This window comes from Urocampus carinirostris, chromosome 18, assembly GCF_059441175.1.
Source record: "Urocampus carinirostris isolate Australia breed hairy pipefish chromosome 18, RoL_Ucar_1.0, whole genome shotgun sequence".
Lineage (NCBI taxonomy): Eukaryota > Metazoa > Chordata > Actinopteri > Syngnathiformes > Syngnathidae > Urocampus > Urocampus carinirostris.
This window is the reverse complement of record NC_142366.1, coordinates 6,429,008-6,449,819: the sequence shown is the minus strand read 5'-3', so window position 1 is coordinate 6,449,819 and position 20,812 is coordinate 6,429,008. Positions and strand designations below refer to the sequence as shown.

At 39.2% G+C, this 20,812-nt stretch overlaps 1 protein-coding gene across 6 annotated transcripts in view; it reads left to right on the top strand.

Moving 5' to 3' along the window:
• Positions 1 to 20,474, top strand: part of tnk2a (tyrosine kinase, non-receptor, 2a) — a 30,860-nt gene extending 10,386 nt beyond the window's left edge. For all 6 annotated transcript variants that reach the window (XM_088321998.1, XM_088321997.1, XM_088322001.1 and 3 more), the window contains 17 exons: positions 1,143 to 1,349; positions 3,236 to 3,385; positions 6,446 to 6,541; positions 7,002 to 7,183; positions 8,422 to 8,548; positions 8,619 to 8,765; positions 8,830 to 8,924; positions 9,668 to 9,862; positions 11,002 to 11,093; positions 11,164 to 11,208; positions 11,275 to 11,483; positions 13,223 to 13,423; positions 14,520 to 15,055; positions 18,225 to 18,348; positions 18,418 to 18,513; positions 18,593 to 18,720; positions 20,307 to 20,474. In XM_088321998.1, coding sequence (XP_088178124.1) covers positions 1,143 to 1,349; positions 3,236 to 3,385; positions 6,446 to 6,541; positions 7,002 to 7,183; positions 8,422 to 8,548; positions 8,619 to 8,765; positions 8,830 to 8,924; positions 9,668 to 9,862; positions 11,002 to 11,093; positions 11,164 to 11,208; positions 11,275 to 11,483; positions 13,223 to 13,423; positions 14,520 to 15,055; positions 18,225 to 18,348; positions 18,418 to 18,513; positions 18,593 to 18,720; positions 20,307 to 20,313 — 2,637 coding nt within the window. In that variant the 3' untranslated portion in view covers positions 20,314 to 20,474. The remainder of the gene's footprint in view (positions 1 to 1,142; positions 1,350 to 3,235; positions 3,386 to 6,445; positions 6,542 to 7,001; positions 7,184 to 8,421; positions 8,549 to 8,618; positions 8,766 to 8,829; positions 8,925 to 9,667; positions 9,863 to 11,001; positions 11,094 to 11,163; positions 11,209 to 11,274; positions 11,484 to 13,222; positions 13,424 to 14,519; positions 15,056 to 18,224; positions 18,349 to 18,417; positions 18,514 to 18,592; positions 18,721 to 20,306) is intronic.
• Positions 20,475 to 20,812: the final 338 nt, after the last annotated feature.

Sequence of the window (20,812 nt, the reverse complement as noted above, 5' to 3'; positions counted from 1 at the left end):
GGATGGATCAGGAGTGGTTCCAAAATGCACAGTTCGACAATCCAATATTACACCAAATTGTTTATTCAGGTTCCAATCCAGATTGTTAGGAATGTAAAATGTACAACACATTTAATGTCAAGTTTTAGCTTCTCAATTTAATACACATTAGATTTAGATCATAAAGTTTACTCAACACAAGCCATTTCAAATTAAATTTGATCAGGATCAGATCCACAATAAACATACAAGCAATAGAACAATTCGACAGTTTGAGTGTAACCAGGTTCCGATCCAGATTGTCAGGAATGTAAAATGTACTCAAAACATCCAACGTCAAGTTTAAAGTACTCAAATGAATCTATATTAGAGTCTGAGTTTGAAGTCTACTCAACAAACGCAAAATAAAATAAAATTTTATCAGAATTCGGTCCAAAATGCAGTTTGGACAATGGAACAGCTCGGTTGGCAGGAAAATAAATTGTACATAATACAACTTGTGTCAAATGTAAGATTCTGTTTGATGAGTTTAAATCTAATTTAATCAGAATTGGATCCACAATGTACTGTTTGGACAATTCAATAAATCAAGTGTAATCAGGTTTCTGTTTGGGTTGGCAGTAATTTAAATTGTACATCAAACAACTAATGTAAAATGTAATGTATTTAATCTAGATATATGATTGCTAAGTAGGCATTTCTGATCAAATTTCATCAGAATTGTATCCACAATGCATTTTGGACATTGCAACAAAGGCAAGTTTGATCAGGTTCCAATCCAGATTGTCAGGAATGTCTAATGTAAACAAACATCTAATGTCAAGTTTTAACTACTCCACTGAATCCAAATTATATTCTAGTTATGAAGTGAACTTTACACAAGCCATTTCAAATAAAATATGATCACAATCTGCATGGTTTAGACAATCCTGTGCAACACCAAAGCTTAGTTAGGAGTCTAAAATGTTCATAAAACATACTCTATTTAATCTGGATTATATTATGACTGCAAAATCTGGTCAACACAAAGCATTTTGAATCAAATGTGATCAGGATTGGATGCACAATGCACAGTTTGGACAATGCAATAACTGAAGTGTAATCAGGTGCTGATTACAGGTAGATTGGCAGGGAAGAGACGTAAACGGACCATCTACTTCCAGGTGTTTCCCGTGAAGCGTCCCGACATCGATTCCCAGACGGCACTCTCACTCGGAGGAGCCCTAGGCGGGTCCTCGTCCGTTGGGGACCCGGCGGCCTCACTCACCTGCCTAATCAGAGAGGAGGAGCTTCAACTTCTGGAGCGCCTTGGGGATGGCACCTTTGGGGTTGTTCGGCGGGGCGAGTGGAGCGCCCCCAGTGGTCGAGTGGTGAGTTGCGTATGTCACTTGAACGGCGTATAAGCGCTGATTTTGTCCTAAATGAAGCTACCTAGCTCTTTTTACCCATGTGAAGTAGGGTTGCAACAATTATTTGAAGTTGTGAGTAAAAATTGATAATAGACTATTATCGCCAGACATGTTTTTCCAGGCATCGTGGAGGATTATAATATCTGCTTGGAGTCGCTCATGCGCAATGGCATGCCTGTCTCTAGCGGTACCGTACAGAAATGGCGGCTTCAACACTATGTATGTGTACCAAAACTTTAAAAGTTTGGTAGCATATCAGCCTGGATACAGCCAATAAAAAGACTACTTGCAAGATTTGAAAATCAGACTTTGAGTGTCATGGCAGTACATCAGTGACGCAGCTCAGTAGCCTAGATGGTAAGGCGCCCGCTTTGAGACTGGGAGGTCGGTGGTTCGCGCCCCGGCCGAGTCATTCCTAAGACTTAAAAAGTGGTCGGCGGCGCCCTCTGTTGGCTGCGGCTGCATCGGCTCGCTACAACGGGTCAGGTGCAATCGACATTTCGTTCTGTGTACGTTGTTACACAGAATGACAATACAAGGAAATTATTATTATTATTATTATTATGAACATTTAAAAATGGCAGTCGGACAGTAGAGTCTGACTCGCCACGGTAAGATTCAAGTCACATACAAGCCAATGCGATTTTGATGACATGCATTGTATATTTTATATGCGTATATTTCACTATAAAAGAGAGCTTGAGCATTATGTGCCCAACAAACATTAGAAATTAAATGCATGCAGTCCGAAGAACAAACATCAGTTGTTAAAATGTTAAAAACAACAATTGTCAATTGTTAAAAGCCTTTGATTTCAAACTGTTGAGAATTGTTAAGCGCTTTTTGTCCAGACCTTGCAGTTGACCACTAAATGTATTTCACAAAATGCACATAATATTTGTTTTATTTATTGTTTTATTGCTGCTCCTGAGCCTGTTCTTAGTTTACAGGGATAAAAATGTTGACTTGATTCAGATGTCAAAAATGTCAATGCAACAAACATGACTTAAATTACCGTAAAACAAAAAGTGCATTGATATTTCTACAGAGCTCGCGAATATTAGGTGTTGGCCCTCCTGTTTGAGTGCCAGTTTGACGAACTAATGTTATAGTAACAGCTCATCACTCAGCCGTTACGTTTAGCGAGCTTTTTGTGCTCTCTCTTTCTCAATCACAAAACACACACGCTTGAATTATGAACTCATGTTATAAGAGCTAATGTCAGTCTCCACCTGAACGTGCTTCCCTAAAACAAGTTTGCTACACTTTTTTGCTATTCTTATGACACACACTCTTTCCCAAACTTTTTAAAATCTCAATATTATCATATGTCTTGATTCACAAGCATGTCAAGAGTTAGCAGATGTGAGTCTGTGTACTCCACTCTAACGTTAATCTTCCTGCTTCAGAGGCTCCACCCATGGTCGCTTATCCAATCAGAAGGCGTGGGGTGGGTAGCATCCAAGACAGAGGGAAGAGAGTGAGAGAGGCTCGGCTGCATCTGTCTCACAACGTTGATATCAACGTCATTAAAAACAATTCTATTGTGTTCTAATCTATTGTATAAAATCGGCCCATCAAATAAATAAAAATTCTGGAACCGATATCCGTCAAATTCCCAAATATCGGTGCCAATAATTAGCCCCCCTGATAATCAGTCGACTTATATTTGAAAGTGCTTAAAAGATGCTTGAATTTGGCCATGAAAAAAAGTGTATGATTCATCCATCCATTCAAAATAGTCATTAGTTGCAGCCCTAATGTGAAGTTACTCGGCTCAAAATAGTTCCTTGCTAGTTCCATAACACTTTTGAAAACTATTCTTTTCTTCTTTGTGACCTGGCCAGCTGTCGGTAGCCGTGAAGTGCCTGAAATCGGGTGTCCTGGAGTCGGCCGGTCTTGACGACTTCATACGTGAGGTGAACGCGATGCATTCCCTTAGCCACCAGAACCTCATCCGACTCTATGGGATCGTTCTCACGCAACCCATGAAGATGGTTGGTACTCGTTTTTTTTTTTATTTCGACGAAAAAAATACCGTATTTTCTGGACCTGATTATAAGGTGCACACTCAAAATATTCCTCTGTGAGTTATTTGTTTTAAATATAAGGTGCACAGGACTATAAGCAGTGTCTGAAACAAAAAGTTACAGGACATCGGGGCAGACAACTCTGAAAAGTTACCTGCCAAGCCATAACGTTGCCTGCCCCATTTTTCACAACTTGAAACACAATAAAACGACTAATCAGAAAAAAAACATTGTTGCAAAATATTAAGGATTGATAATCATAATAAATAACAGAACAACACTTTAAAATTAAGTTTATTATAAATCCACTTATAACATTCATTACATGCATATGACATCGCTGTTTTCCATCTGCCATCAGTATGTATGTGTATTTACTCATCTTCATTCATGCAATGTTTGGGTTGCGTCGTCTGCTACAAGCCAAGTGAACTCCTCTTTCCACGATGCTTTTAATGTACGTTTGTGTTTTGTAGCGTCATAGATTTTGTTAGCTTATTTTGAATCTTTCTTCTGGGGCTGAGGTTTTGGCTTGATTCCTAACCACTTATACATTTTTCTTGTGTTTTCTGTGAGTCTACTTTGGAAAATGATATGCAAATGCACGGCCCTATAACGCTCGGAAAGGTCCGGATGCAAAAAGTTATTCGATGCAGGATTCTGATTGGCTTCCAAGTATGCAAAGTCCCAATCGAACCGAAATTTCCAAACCGAACGAAGATTTCGAAATCGGAATAAAGCAAAAATTTGATTTGGAAAAAAAATAATAATCATAATAAAAAATCTCAAAAAAGTTGTTGGCCACCCGGGCGGAGACGTTTTGTAAGTCGTACGCCCGACGTAAAAGATGCACGTCCCTGGCGTCTGGGCAGACGTTATTTCAGACACTGCTATAAGGCCCACGAAATGTAAACTACAGTTAGAGCATAGATTGCATATAAAAAAAAAAGCCCCTCGGAAAAATAATGTATTTCATAGAACATAAGTTATTGGAAAATTTTAGTTCACAACTGAATTTACTTGATTATTCACAAATGGTTAACATACATAGAGGTATTTTATTGAAATTATGCATTTCCCATTTTATTTACGGTTTTAAAGGGGTCTATAAAGCGCATTGGATTATAAGGTGCGCTTTTAAATTTGTGGCAAATCTTTGGTTGTTGGTGTGCAATGTTCCCTCTAATTTTCCACAGGTCTGAGCGTTCACACAAAGTCGGTGAGCAACGCTTGAAACAACAGTGAGCAACAGCAACCCCCAAGTGTGCCAACTAAATCATTATCAAACTTGACATCACGTTACATTTTGCTGATTTTCCGGCAATGCCAAATTATTTTTCACTTTTGTATGAATTGACTAATGTACGATTGCAAAGGTTGCAGGGCCTACTAACAACATTTGTTTTTACAATTCTTTCACAAGATTTCCATTTCTTTTATTCCTGGTATCTTTTGTCTCATAATACTAACATTTTTGGGGGCTTATTTAGTCAGTTGCACGATACAGAACTGTATTTAATTACACATTTTAGTGGAAGTACAATGTTGGCAGCAAGATTAACTTGATATAATTGGAAATTATTTGAATGGAACACAAACTTTCCTGTTTTTCCCTGTTTTTTCTCCTTTTTTTAAATTCCTTTTTAAAAAAAATCTCATTGTGTTTATTTTTCCTGCATTTTTGTTCTCTATTACATTTTTTCCCTTTATTTACTTCCTTCTTTTCTCCTGGCTTTTTTTCGGAATTTTTTCTGCTCTTTTTTCGCTTTTTCTCTCCTTTTGTTTCGTTTCTTTCTCAGCTTTTCACTACTTTTTCATTTTGGTATTTTTTTATTATTCTTTCTACTTCCCCTCCCCTTCCTTTAAGTCATTTTGTGCACAATTCTACATAATCTTTGGTTGTGTAGGGATTAAAGAAGCAAAAACAACGTGAAGAGCCGTTTGGGCCCCGAAAGAGCCGGTTCTTTTTAGTGAGCCGAGCCAAAGAAGCCGGTCCTCGAAAAACTCTACTGACTTTACTCAACTTCGTTCTACTTCGACATTGACTTCAAAATACCTCATTTAGAACACAGCGTCAGGGGAACTCGTGTATTTTTACCTTCATGCACTGTAACTTTGACTTAATTCACTTTTTAATTAGCAATTTTGAGCCCTCATTTTTGTGAGCTAGCTAGATTTTCTTGTGCGCCGAAAAGCTCTGGGTAGTGCGCAATTGCGCACACACGCAGCTTAGAGGGAATATTGTTGGTGTGAATAACAGTAGAGTCAGTAAAATGGAACAGTTTTTAATAAACATGACTTGACTTGTGTTTTTTCCAATGTTATTTTTAAAACCATTATGCTTTACATATTTATGTGTTAACTATTTTTACTAGTTTTTATTTATTTAAATATTTTTATGTGTTTTTTGTAGATTATATTTAATATTTCTTTCTGTTTTATACTGTAATTATATATATATATATATATATATATATATATATATATATATATATATATATACACATGTATTTATATATACATATATATATATATATATATATATATACACATGTATTTATATATACATATATGTATTGTATTTTCTAATCATAATATCAAAATTATTTATTTTCCTTCCCTGTTTTGGTTGGTTGGATCTCTTAACCACTAGGGTATAGGCACCATTTCCTGTAATGTGTCTTGGGCAAGTACAGCCTGGTGGCGCCCATCACTCTCTAGGCCAACATATGTTCCCTCCTGGTCTTGAACAGGGGGCATTTTGCTTGAAAGGCAAATGTGCTCACCACTGCACTACATTTCTACATTTTGACATATTTATGTATTTCAATTTATATATAATAATTGGTTAGTTGTTTGGTTGGTTGGTTGGTTGGTTGGATGCATTAACCCTTAGAGTTGTAGAGGCACCATTTCCTGTGATGTGTCTTGGGCTGTTCCCTCTCCTGGCCATCATTCTATTATTATTATTTGTCCATATATTTTGTGGGTCACATTTTTATGGTATTTTTAAAATCATATTTCCAGGTGACAGAGTTGGCTCCTTTGGGTTCTCTTTTGGACCGTCTGAGGAAGCGTCAGGGTCACATCCTCATCTCTTCGCTTTGCAACTACGCCGTACAGGTCACCATTTTTATTGAATAATTAGAATGATAATATTACCATAGAATTTGAGCCTTACCTTATTAAAAGTAGCAATACTTGGGTCTCCTCTCTATTACTGTCCTGTGCGCAAGGGATGGGAGACCTTAAGTTTGGTTGCATGGTTTAGCATGTCTACCGGCTGTTGTGATTGTAAGGGGTCTGTATTTTAGTCAGAACAGTACATTAGGTTTTTGTTTTGAGAAAGTTTTTGTCGCACAACTGCGTAAATGTTAGTGCCAATGTAAGTAATATTGACTGTTAATTGAGATTGACAGCTGCAAACACAGCATGCAAACATGCAAAGAGTCTTAATCACAGCTCAATGTGTTACTTATCTCTAATACACATTAACCATCTTTGTTTTTAATGTACAACATGTTCGGAAATGAGTTCATTTTTACGGCTGCATTATTCTAATATTATCAAACAATAATGTCAGGTGTCGTGCGGCATGGCCTACCTGGAGCAACGTCGCTTCCTCCACCGCGATCTTGCAGCCCGCAACGTGTTGCTGTCCACCAACGAGACGGTGAAAATCGGTGACTTCGGCCTGATGAGGGCGCTGCCGTCCCACGCTGACCATTATGTCATGGAAGAGGGACATAAAGTCCCTTTCCCCTGGTAAGCCCAATTACCAAACTATCGGAAAATATGCTAAATGGGTTCAAAATGGACCGTGAGCCTTCATCTTGGATGTCAAATTCAAAACTTCCTTTGATCAGCAACTTGGTTTTATTAACAGTAAGCAAACAATCTGAAAAATACACAAATTGCAGTTAGGGTTAGGGTTACCATCTTGGATGTGGCAAAATTCCAACCTCATTGCATTAGTGACTTGGGTTCATGGAGAGTTAGCAAACAATCTGAAAAATATGCAACTTAGATTAAAATGGACTGATTCAAGACTTTAATTGACGTCATTGGCTCAATTTTGGGTGGAATTTCTTTTTATAATTTTTTTGGGGGGGATTTATTAATAAAGGAACAGGTTCCGTAAAACAACTGCAAGAATGGATTTTTTTTTTTTTTAAAAGTGCCTAACCTCCCTTATAAAAAAGTAGAAATAATACCTAAAAATACAAACATAAATATGATAATTCATATCTATCTATCTATCTATCTATCTATCTATCTATCTATCTATCTATCTATCTATCTATCTATCTATCTATCTATCTATCTATCTATCTATCTATCTATCTATCTTTCTATCTATATATATATATATATATATATATATATATATATATATATGGGCAGCACGGCGGCGCAGTGGTTAGCGCTTATGCGGCACAGTTCATGTCATGGGAACCTGTCGTGGGTTCAAATTCAGCTCCAGACTTGCTGTGCGGAGTTTGTATGTTCTCCCCGTGCTTGCGTGGGTTTCCTCCGGGCACTCCGGTTTCCTCCCACATTCCAAAAATATGCATTTCAGGTGAAATGGCCGGTCCAAATTGTCCCTAGGTGTGAATGAGCGAATGAGTTGTCTGTCCCTGTGTGCCCTGCGATTGGCTGGCAACCAGTTCAGGGTGTCCCCTGCCCACTGCCCGGAGATGGCTGAGATGGGCTCCAGCCCCCCCGCGACCCAAATGAGGATAAGCGGTACGGCTAATGAGATGAGATATATATATATATATATATATATATATATATATATATATATATATATATATATATATATATATAACCTGTACCTTTATTAATGAATTTATTTAAATATTGTGTTAAAATCTTGTAGACCGAAATATATCATTTGGTCCATAATTGACCCAAACTGGGTCATTTTTCACTCTACAGTTTTTTCACAGCACAAGTGACTCTGATGTACCAAAAAAACGATTTTTTTAAATTTCTTGCAGGTGTGCTCCAGAATCACTAAAGACACGGTCCTTTTCGCACGCGTCTGACACTTGGATGTTTGGGGTCACCTTGTGGGAGATGTTCACCCACGGCCAGGAGCCCTGGCTGGGCCTGAACGGGAGTCAGGTCTACATTCATGATAAGACCGCAACAACCAGTGGCAAAAAAAAAACAACCGAAGTTTGTGGTTTTTCAGATCCTGCACAAGGTTGATGTGGAGGCGGAGCGTCTTTGCAAGCCTGACGACTGTCCACAGGACATCTACAATGTCATGCTGCAGTGCTGGAGCCCCAAACCTGAGGACCGACCCACCTTCGTGGCCCTCCGGGACTTCCTGATGGAGGTAATGGATGACACCCTTTTTTGGGGGTTGGATCACGGCACTCATGAGATTATTTTGGTTTCAGAGCACCCCTGCCGAGATGAGGGCCCTGCAGGACTCGACAGAAGAGGATAAACTCCAGATCCAGATGAACGACGTCATCACCATCATCGAGGGAAGGTCGGTCCCAGCGTCTCTGCCGATGTAGAGTTTCACATTTATAGAAAGATTCTGGCAGGCTGAACAGGGTTTAATTGATCCTGCCGGGGTCTCATGAACTTGGATTATTAAAAAATAGAATATTTTTAAACATATATAAATGAAAAGTTATTCCAAATAACTTTTAGATTCATCATTATATAAATATTCGCAAAGCCGATGGTGTGTATTTGTGCTACATATCTCTGTCAATCAGAAGGAATCTTGAACAGTCAGCCCCCCAATAATCCCCCAATAACCTCCTGTAAACCATAGAAGAAGAACCGGCATCCGACCAAAAAGCAGCAGTACTGATATTTAGTACTGTAAGTATTACTGTGAGTATTACATTTAATTAAATGTAAAACTCATATTGGTTATTTGGTGTGTTTACTTGCCGATATGTTACCTTAATATAGTGCAAAATCAGCATTGGAATAAGTCTTTTGTTTTAAATCTAATTAGATAACGAGCAAATTTTCTGTCTTGTTCCCATGCTCTGTGGGTGTGACTTGTTTGCCATGTCATTGATTTCATAACTAGTGTATTTATGATTCAATCATTTACAAGGGGGCAGCACGCCGGCTGTGTAGCAAGCATGCCCACGGTTCTGAGGTCATGGGTTTAAATCCAGCTACCGTCCTTCCTCTGCAGGGTTTGCAAGGTCTCCCCGTGCATGGAAAACTCTATAACGATGTTCATTTAGAGGACGTTTCCCGTTCCAGGGCCGAGCACTACTGGTGGCGGGGCCAGAACCGGAGAACTCTGCGGGTGGGGCAGTTCCCCCGTCACGTGGTGACATCAGTGACCGGCTTGTCGGCCGAGGATATCAGCAAACCTCTCAAGCACTCCTTCATCCACACGGGCCACGGGGACACCGACCCCCACCGGAGCTGGGGCCACGCCGACCGCATCGACAGGTCTGAGAAATAGTTGTGATTGGTTTCTATGCCAATGTCATCTATCTGGTACGTTAGCAATCCAAAGAAATACAAGAAAAACGTTTTAGTGAGTTAAGAAAATGATAGGTGTTTTACAATAACAGTGATGTTTTACTGGCGAGCAGTGTTGTGCCAAAAGCGGCCTCCACCAACAAATATTCTTAAAAATACAAGCTCATATGATAGTTCATGCATTTTCTCTTTTTCAAATCAATATTGTTTTTTTTTTTCCTTCTAATTATCATTTTTACCACTAGGAGGCGCCAAATAATACACACTGTCCCTTTAAGTCATTAGTTCTCCATGGAATTTCCTCTTAGCTCTCGAGGTAAAAAAAAAGGACCGAAAAGAAAGTTAAAGGAAAGGGGCAAGGAACGTAAATGAAACTCGAGAAGAAAAAAGTGATACAAAAGAGGGGAAAAAGACAGAAAAACAAAGAAGGGACAAAAAGAGAAAAAAAAATGAAACTAAAAATAGAGAAAACAATATAAATTAAAAGGAAAACTGAAAACAAATGGGAAAAGGACTAGAACCAAATGAAAAAGCAAAAAATAAACAAAAACAAATGAGAATGAAAGATTAGAAAACAAAAAAAAATGAAAATTAAAAGCTGCAAAAGTAAACAAAATGAAATGGGAAAAGAAGATAAAAAGAGATTGGAAAAGAAAAAAATAATTCACAAGCAAAAGACAAAATAAAAGGTAATTAAAGTAAAAACTGAGAAAAACGAGAAGAAAGGATTTTAAAAGAAACAGAGAAAAAAAGGAAACAAAGAAGAAAAGAAGACAAAAAGAGACAAGCGAAAGGAAAGGGGAATTTGAAAGGACAAAACAAAGGAAACGGAAAATAAAAACTGAGGAAATAACAAAAAAAAACTAAAAATGATTTCAAAATGAAATAAAAACACACAAAATGGAGGAGGAGGAAAAGAAACGAAAGAGAAAAAAAAAGAAAATCAACGACCAAAACCTAACCTTTACCATCAAGCAGCTTCTGCTGTGCGCATCATGGCCCCCAGAGGACAAGCGTGTACAAGTGATTATTTTCAACTTTTAAATTCATATCTAAGGACCTCTTTTGTGCCATGTCTCTCAAACTGTTCTTGTATCTCTCTCCAGCCTCTATTTGGGGAACCCTATGAAGCCCCCTGATGTCCTCGGGATGGACCCTTGCGCTTCTAGACCCACCAAACTCCCCAACCGGGCCAAGAGTAAGTGACTACGTTTGGATTTTTGCACGGAGGTGACTTTCTTACTTTTGCAACTTTTTTCGGTCCACAGAGCAACCTCCCCCTCGTCCCCCTCAACCGGCCATCCTCCTCAAAAGTAAGTGTCCTTCTTTCCCCTGAAAATGTCTGCCCTGCCTTGACGACCCGCCCCCCTGTCTGTCAGAGCCCTTCTACGACTCAGTGATGGAGGACTACGAGGACCAGGAGGAGGTGAAGAGGCCCCTTGGTTTCAGGCTTCGACCGTGGGAGGCGGCCGCTGCCGTCAGGGGGGGCGAAATGTCGCTTATTGACTTCACAGACGACAGCTTCAGCTCGGCCACAACGCCTTCGCCGCTCACTGAAACTTTGCCACACGACCAGGACACGCTCAAGGTACGATTTGGTTGTTTAGCCTCCCAAAAAAGTTCAATGAGTCACAGCATTCAAACCCCTCTTGCTCCCTGACTGCTGTCATCCCTATCGCCTTGGCTGCACACCAATGTGACGATTTAGTGCTCACCAATGTGCGATTTGGTCGTTAAGCCTCCGACAAACAGTATTTGACCCCCCCTGTCTTGGATTGTACTCAATGTGCTGCGATGTCACTTAAGGTAAGATTTAGTCGTCTAGCCTCCCTTCTGTTGTGAATTAAATATTAAAATGTATGGTTTACCAAATAGTTCAAATTAGTTATCCGACTTCATTAACCAAACACAACCTACATTCACCCAACAATGCGCGCTTGTTTCTTGATGGAAGAGATGAACAAGAAAAGCCGACATTTTCACACGGGGGCAGATTTAATTTAATTAACAATTGAACTAAGTGAACTCCATCGAATACGGCCGAATTAGTCGAATTAGTGTCGCTGGCGTCTCTGGGAAACCCTCTCTTCAAGTCCTCTCGCTTCTCCTCTCGGCCCACGTCTTTCCGCAAGATGGTGTGCCGACTCCTCCCATGAGCGTGCCCATGAAACCCAACATGAGCTCCACCACCTCGCCCCGATGTTTGGAAAACTCAAAACAGCGGAGAGCATTTCTCAAACAATGCCTGCCGTCTTCCGTCATCAGGGCCTTTCTGCATCGTCGGATGTTTTGACTATCAGCCTCACGTCCCGTTCCCGCCATTCCTGTAAACAATATTTTCTGCCAGGGTGCCCTGAACTTTCACTGCTCATTGAACTTAAGCCTACTCGGTGAAAATCTTCATTGCACTCAATAAATGTAACTTGTATTCAATCGTTTTAAATCCTTTATAGTCAAATGTATAAAATCCTTCACTTCCAAAAGGCTGCGAGACCAGGAGTCTTTTAGTGGTTCAAACAAAGGCGAGTTCAAGGTGCGTTTTGTACCTTCTGTCTCCCATCCTAGGAACCCCCAACTCCCAGGAAAATTAAAGAGCACAAACAGGACACTGTCAAGGCGTGATTTGGTTGTTTTTTTCGTTCCATCATATTTTCAATCTGACTAACAGCAGTCAACCACCAAAAACCCACCCGCCTTGCTTCTGTCACAGTGCGAAGAGATAGCGCTCATCAAGGTGCAACTTTGTCGTTCAACCTCACCCCAAAACTTTTTGAGAAACAGCATTCGACCAACCAATGATCTAACTTGCTTCCGTCGCTGCTTTCTCCTCGGTTTCCCACATTGGACGGAATGCCGCTCATCATGATGTGACTTGGTCGTTTAGCCTCCCCCCAAAAGGTCAATCTGTGTAACAGTATTTGACCCGTTCTGCCCGCCTCGCTTCTGTAACCTTTTCTCCTTGGCTGCACACAATGTGACGAGATGGTCTTCATCGATCGCCCCTTCACAACCTCACTTTATCTCTATTCGCGCTCAAAAAAAAAAGGCAGGAGGTGGAACGATGACGTCCATTTGGCGTACTCAGTAATTGACCACCATAGACCCCCACTAGTCCCCCACACCCCTAATGGATTTCTTCTGTCTTCTGTTTCTGACAGTGAAGATGTCAAGCTGGGTTGTTTCACTCCATCACCTCGAGTCAAATCAAACAAGCGCACGCTGCTGACGGGGTTACGGAGCCAATCAATTATTTGACTTTAAAAAACTCTTAGCAAGCACACTTGTCTTCTTTTAGAAAGAATGAAAATATGTAAATCATCCCTCTAGGACACGCCCTCTATCCTGGATTGGCCCCTCCCACAGCCGTCCTATGACGAGGTGGCAGCTGAGCTGCAGGACCAATCGGAGGACCAGGAGGTGCGCTCTATCACGAAGGGGGGAGTGGACCAGATCCCAGACCCCTTGGACCCCCTGATGGACCGGACCGAGTCACAGTCGGCAGACCTATTCCAAGAACTCCAAAGAGAGGTGCAAGTTTATCATTAGTTCATTATTAATTATTGTTATTTATGGATCAATGTTCCAACATGAGGGTCCAAGCAGCATTAAAGCTTTAACTCGAGAGTTAAATGAGCTTTAATTAATTAACTGCTGCCATAAAGCTTTATCAGTAGCACGAAAACTTTAAGGTTGTTTTAACTCATCATTTACAGTTAATGCTTTAACTCGAGAGTTAAAGTGACATAAAATCTTTAAATCAAGTATTACAGCAGTGATAAAGCTCTAACTTGAAGGTAAATCAGCATTAAAACTTATTGAAATTGAGCCGTGTTGAAGAGTCATAACAGTTCTAAGAGTTAAGGAAGGAAGGATGAAAAATCGTTTGATGCAACAACAACAAAACTGAGAACAATCATTTAATAAATATATTCTATTTATGACTAAATACATAGTTGGAATTTTTATCAGGTTAAACCTTTAACTCAAGGGTTAAAGGAACATTGAGGGAACTCAAGTATTACAGCAGCAGTAAAGCTTTATTTTGAGGTTAAATCTGTGTTAAATGAAGAGTTCCAGCAGAGTTCAAAGTTTAAATCAAAATATAAGTAGCATTTATTTAAAGTTTTAACCCAAATGTTTAAGTTGCATTAGGACAAATGAAGTTCTGTAAGAAAATAAATGCTCTAGAAACTCAAATTGAGGGTTAAGCAGTATTTAAGAATCAAGAGTTAAAGGTACGTCAATGCTTTTACTCAAAAAGTTAAAAGCTTAATTAATGGCTTTACTCGAGCATTTCTGGAGGGGTAATGGTTTGCCTTGGGGTAAATTAGCATTATAGCTTTACCAGAAGAATTACAGCAGTGTTAATGATCTAACTGATGATTTAATGCCGCTTAAAAGCTTAAAGATTTAAAACTGCATTCATGCTATGTCTGAGGGTAAATTAGCATTAAAGATATGACTAAAGAATTAAAGCAGCAACGAAGCTTAAACTTTTCTGTGAGGTAGAGGCAAACAGTCACTCTAAAATGTTGTACTTAAGGTTATTGCTTTTCTGCATATTAATAAATTTGATTAAATAAAGTTAACTTGGTTGTTCTGAATAATTTTTTCCTTGACAAAGGTCATGGTGAAGCTGCAGGTTCCCATGTCGACCGGCCGCTCCCTCCCCTCCTCGCCACTACCCCTACCGCTGGCCCCGCTTGCCCCCCATCGGCAGATCTACCTGCCTCCGGCCGTCGAGGGGCGCCCAGTCCTGCCCCCCCGCAGCCCAGCTCCGCCCCTGCGCCCTGCCAAGCCTGGCTCCCAGCAGCGCCATAGTTCTGTGTCCCTGGAACTAGAGGACGGGCCACCCCAGCTGCCCCCCAGGGACCGGCCCCTATCGCAACCAGGCTCCCGTTCGTGCTCGCCCCTTGCCCCGACCCTGCCGTCCTCCTCCCCCGCCTCGCTGCCCCCGCCCCCGCTTTCTGTGTCCCCCCGCCGGGTTTCAGGACTTTTGGGCCCTCTGCTGTTGTCGGCCCCGCCTTCCAAGGGCCGGTCCCCATACTCGTCCGGCCTCTCTTTGGACCCTCTGGCCTCCTGTGAGACTCAGGGGACTCTTTCCACAATGGATGGCTCTGCCCGCGCCCCGTTGCCAGAGCGACCGGCTCTACTTGAGAGGTATAACATCAAATACTTGAGCTGAAGCCGTGAGTTAATTGAATTTTTTTGTATAGAAAGTTAGCACATGATTTAAACTTCAAAACATACACACAGATTTTCGATTTTATCTGACTTCCTAAAACTTAATGTTAAACTACTCAAACTGATGAGTTAAAACTGAGTTAAATATTAATTGAAAGGTTAAAGCTTTAACTCAAGTGTTCAAGCAGCAGTGATGCTTTCAGCCAAATCTTACAGCAGAGGTCAAGTTTCACCTTGAGAATAAACAATGTTAAAGCTTTGATTAAGTGGTAAGACAGCTTTAATGCTTTAACTTGAGTAGTAAGACCCCATTAATGCTTTAACTCAAGTGTGACCGCACTGGTTATGTTTTTATTTTGAGGGTAAAACAAGATTTAAGCTTTACCTTTGAGACCATAAATGCGTAAACTTGAGTGACATGGCAGTAGTAAAAAATCATCTTTAAAGCAACATTAAAGCTTTAACTCAACAGTTACAGCACAACTAATTCCTTAACTCAAGTGATACAGAAGCTCTGATTTCTATCTTGAGAGAAAAGCACCTTTAAAGCTTTAATTCAAGTGTTAAAGCTGCATTAATGCCTTAAATCAAGGTTTCATTGAGCATTAAATCTTCAATTAAAGAAATAAAGCTGCGCTTATCTTGGACTAAATAGTTTAAATTCTATATGGGCTTAACTTAAATCTGTGTTAAAGCTTTAACTATGATTGGACACTCCCTGAGAAATTGTATTTTCTTGCGTAAGATAATGCAGAGCTAGCTCGTTACGCAAGCGAATTTAGTTTCCTGGCGTTTTATCACACCCAGGTACTATTTTTAGACGTGGCGAGAAAAAAAAAATCACTCAATACGATCGCTGCTTGACTGATAGGATCCTGACGCTCCACTCTTATTTTTCCTGTAACGTAAAATTGCTTTTGGAAGTCAAATTTCGGATTTGAGGGTTTAAGTTTTAACTCAAAATCTTGATTTCAAGTATACAGCTGCAGTAAAGCTTTATATTGAGGGCAAATCAGTGTTAAATCATTAACTGAAGAATTCAAACAGTGTTCAAGCTTTAACTGAAGAGTTAAAACCGCTTTAACTCAAAGGAGCAATTATTCTAGAACTTAAGTACTACTGCCAGCAGTAAAGCTTTATCTTGACGGTGAATCACCTTTTCCCTTAACCACTACAGTCATAGGGACCATTTACTGTGATGAGCATTGTGGCATCCATACCTCTCCAAGAATATAAGTAGTGTTAAAACTTGAACAGTAGTGTTTAAAACTGCTTTAAAGCATTAACTCAAAAGTCAGAGCTGCACTAATGCTTTAAGTCAAGAGTGTAACATCAGCTGTAAAGATAAGCATTAAAGCTTTAACTGAACAATTCAAGCTGTGATTAAGCTTTAATTGAATAGATAAAACAGGTAGAAGTTAAAGGAGAAATCATTTTTAACTCAAGTACAACTGCAGCAGTAAAGCTTCATCTTGACGGTGAATCAGCTTTACCCTAAAACTATAAGCCATGTTTAAACTTGAATTGTAGCGTTGAAAACTGCTTCAAAGCATTGACTCAAGTGTCAAATCTGCACTAATGCTTAAGCTCAAAAGTTAGACTAGCCATATACAGGTAGATCCGTGTTAAAGCTTTAACTGAAGAATTCAAGGAGGGTTTACGCTTTAAGCGACTAGTTCAAACTGCTTCAAAGCTTTAACTCAAAGTTAAAGGAGCAATCATTCTTGAACTTGATTACTAAAGCAGCAGAAAACCTTTATCTTGAGGGTGAATCTACTTTACCTGAATAATACAAACAATGTTAGAACTTGAACTGTAGAGTTAAAAACTGTTTTAAAGCATTAACTCGAGTCAAAGCTGCACTAATGCTTAAACTCAAAGGTTACACCAGCCATATAGATCCGTGTTAAAGCTTTAACTGAAGAATTCAAGCTTTTTTTACGCTTTAAGTAACAAGTTCAAACTGCTTTAAAGTTTTAACTCAAAGTTAAAGCAGCAATCATTCTTGAACTTGAGTACTACAGCAGCATAAAATCTATATCTTGAGGGTGAATCCGCTTTACCTAAAGAATACAAACAAGTAAAAACTTGAACTGTAGAGTTAAAAACAGTTTTAAAGCATTAACTCAAGAGTCAAAGCTGAACTAATGCTTTAACTCAAGAGTTATATCAGCCGTAAATCTTTGTCTTGAGGGTAAATTAGCAATAAAGCTTCAAACAAACAATACAAGCAGTGTTAACGCTTGAACCCAAACTTAAAATGTGCTTTAAAGCTTTAACTCTTGGGTCGAAGCTGTATTGATTAACTAGAGCGTTACAGCAGCAGTAAAGCTTTTTCTTGAATCAGCTTACATATGCAGTGTAAAACTTAAACTGTAGGGTTTAAACCTGCCGTAAAGCATTCATGAAAGAGTCAAAGCTGCACTATTAGTTTAACTCAAGAGATACATCAATTGTAACTTCCTTACATTGGTCAGAGGTGGGTAATAACGAAGAACATTTACTCCATGACATTTACTTGAGTACGTTTTGGGAAATTTTGTGCTTCTAAGAGGATTTTTAAATCCCTATACTTTTACTTGAGTAAATTTGTGAAGGAAAAAAAAACGTAGTTTTACTCCACTACATTAGGCAGCATTAAAGTCGTTACTTCGTTACCTAATAAATATCCTCCACGTAAGTAAGCGTCTGTCTGACTCCGCTAAGGCGCATTTATTATGACGGACACCTCTACCATGTTTAACCAATCAAACGTAACAGCCTCGTCACGTGACCATATTCAATTTCAGCGGGGGAAATTTTGTTTACGGATGAAACAGAATCGAAAATGTCGTTCAGCAACAACAACTATGAAAACACAGAAGAGGAGGAGCACCCCTGGCCTCACATCAAAAGCATCTTACCCTTAAAAAGGGTGCCAAACCCCAGCTGCAATATGCAAAATTTAACTCCTGAGTTAAAGCTCCATTGATGCTTTAACGCGAGCGTTACATCAGCAATAAAGCTTTATCTGAGGGTTAAAGCTCTAACTGAGGAATTCAAGCAAAGTTATAGCCCAATCTAATGTGTTAAAACTGCTTTAAAGCTTTAACTCACTTAATGTCTGGAATTGTGAGGTCTAACGCTACCAATTCTCCGCAATCAGATATGGAGCCGCCAACATGGCGGCGGTCAAACCCATGATCCAGAACCCGACCAGATCCAGACCCAACTCCTCGGCCAATAACAACAACGGCCGAGCAGAGGAGGACCCTGGCGTGCTAGCCCAGGTAGGAGATGCTCACACTTTTTGCACAATCTTTCACTGATTAACTGCTCTATCGCATCTGAACCGGCAGGTCCGGGAAGCCGTCCACGGCGTCACGCTAGACGAGTGCCAGGACGCTTTGCGAGCTCACCATGGAGAAATCCGGCAGGCCATCCATCACTTAAAGGTACCTCCTGTCACCAAAAATACATTCACTCATAATTAATTGTTTTTGTTTTTGTTTTTTTATTTATTTTTATGCGTAGGTTGAGCAGTTGTTCCGCATTGGTCTGCACTCCCGCCGCGAGTGCGAAGCTCTGCTGCACCGCTGCCAGTGGAACTTGGAAGAGGCTAGCTCTCTCATGCTTAACTCGTACGGGCCCCACTGCAAAAGGTAGCTGGATGCTAGCTTAAATTGAAGAGTTAAAGCATCATTAAAACTTTAACTCAAACGTTAAAGTAGTACTTAAAGTTTAACTATGCGTTAAAGCAGAATGAAAACTAACTCAAGTGTTACAACAGTGATGAAGCTTTAACTTGATGATAAAGCGGTGTTAAAACGTTAACACGAGTTAAAGCATTAAAGTTTTATATTTAGTGTCAAGGCATCATTAAAGTTCGAAAACTAGGGTTAAGGCAGCATTAATATTTTAACCTAAGTGTTACAGTATTGACAGCTTCTTCATGATAATAAAACAGAGCTGAAGCTTCAACTCAACTGTTAAAGCTTTAACTCAGGCAATTATGCAATTTTGAACCTTTATCTTGAGTGTCAAGCTCTAAATCTTGGGTTTAAGGAGCATGCACATTTTAACTCAAGCATTAAAACAATGGTTAGGCTTTATCTTGAGCTTGAAGAAGTGTTAAAGCTTTAAATCAAGAGTTAAAACAGTATTAAAGCGCAATATTTTGCGTTAAAGTATCATTTAGGCTATAATTCAAGGGTTAAAGGCGCATTAAAGGCTTAACTTTAAGAGTTTTAAAGCAGCATTTATGTTTTAGCTCAAGTGTTTTAAGAGCGGTTACGTTTTATCTAGGTTTTGAAACAGTGTTATAGTTTTTAACTCAAAAATTAAAGCACCTTTGAAGCTCAATCTTAAGCGCTAAAGCCTTCTTAAAACTAATGTGAAATTGAAAGCAAAATATGTGTTTTAATTTAAATGTTACAGCAGCAGTAAAGCTTCATCTTAATGCTATAGCAGTTTTAAAACTTTAACTCAAGAGTTAAAGCAATATTGAAGCTCTATTTTAAGTGTTAAGGCATCATTGAAGCTCTAATTCAAGGGTTGAAGAAACATCAAAAGTGTAACTTCAAGAGTTAAAGCATCATTAATATTTTAACTCAGGTGTTGCAGTAATGAAAAAGCTTTGTCTTTATAGTAAAACGGTGTTAAAGCTTTAATGTGATAATTATATAAGATTTAAAGCTCAATCTTGATTGTTAAAGCATTAAAACTAGAGGGTTAAAGCTGCTTTAATGTTTTTAACTCGAGCGTTATGGCAGCGGTCAAGCTTCATCTCGATAGTGAAGCAGTGTTTATGTTTTAACTCACTGGTTAAAATAGCATTAATGCTTTAACTCAAGTAACAAAGCAGTGCTGAAGCTTTAGCTTGATGGTAAAGTTATGTTTAAGCCTTAACTCAAGAGTTGAAACAGAATTCAATCTCTAACTTGACTGTTACATCATAGTTTAAGGTCTAACTCAAGAGTTAAAGCAGCAATAATGTGTTAACTTGAGAGTTGAGACATTAAGGATTTGACTCAAGTATTACACTACTAATTAAGCTTTAGCCTGATATAAAAGCTTTACCTCAAGCGTTAAAGCAGCATTATTGTTTTAACTCAAGTTTTACAGAAGCAGTGAAGCTTTATCTTAATGGTAGAAATGTGTTAAAGCTTTAACTCAAAAGTCACTATTTTTAAATTTAATGTAAAATATAACCAGTGGTATTCTGGGACATCTACAATGTTTTTTGCAGGGAATGACAAGAAAAAAATGGTGATGCACTCAAGGACAAGTGAAGATTTTTTTTGTTTTTACTGTGTTGTTACACAATGGAACTGCATATTTATTTACATTTTGCTCGCTCAACTAATTGTTAAACCAAGTTTGAAAAATAAAGTCACGCATGAGAAAAACTTAAAAACGTGTTTTGCTTTATTCAATGAAACAAAAAACAAAAAAGCCCCATGGAGAAACAATGTTTTTGAAGTTAGCGTTACCGGTTAGCGTAATAGAACCCGACGCAACACTCCTAATTAATCTCACTTGACCGACCCGATCAAATTTTGTTTTGAATCAAATCACATGCAGCCTTTTAGGAGAGGAAATTAAATGCAGAGTCCTCAAAAGTGGCCCACCGCAAATGTCAACTATCTGTTGCATTTGAGTGTGCTTTATTTTGAAGGGCCGGGTTTAAAAAAAGATAATTTAAATGCGAAAAAATCTGAGGAATGATTTAATCAAGACATTTTACTTACGACT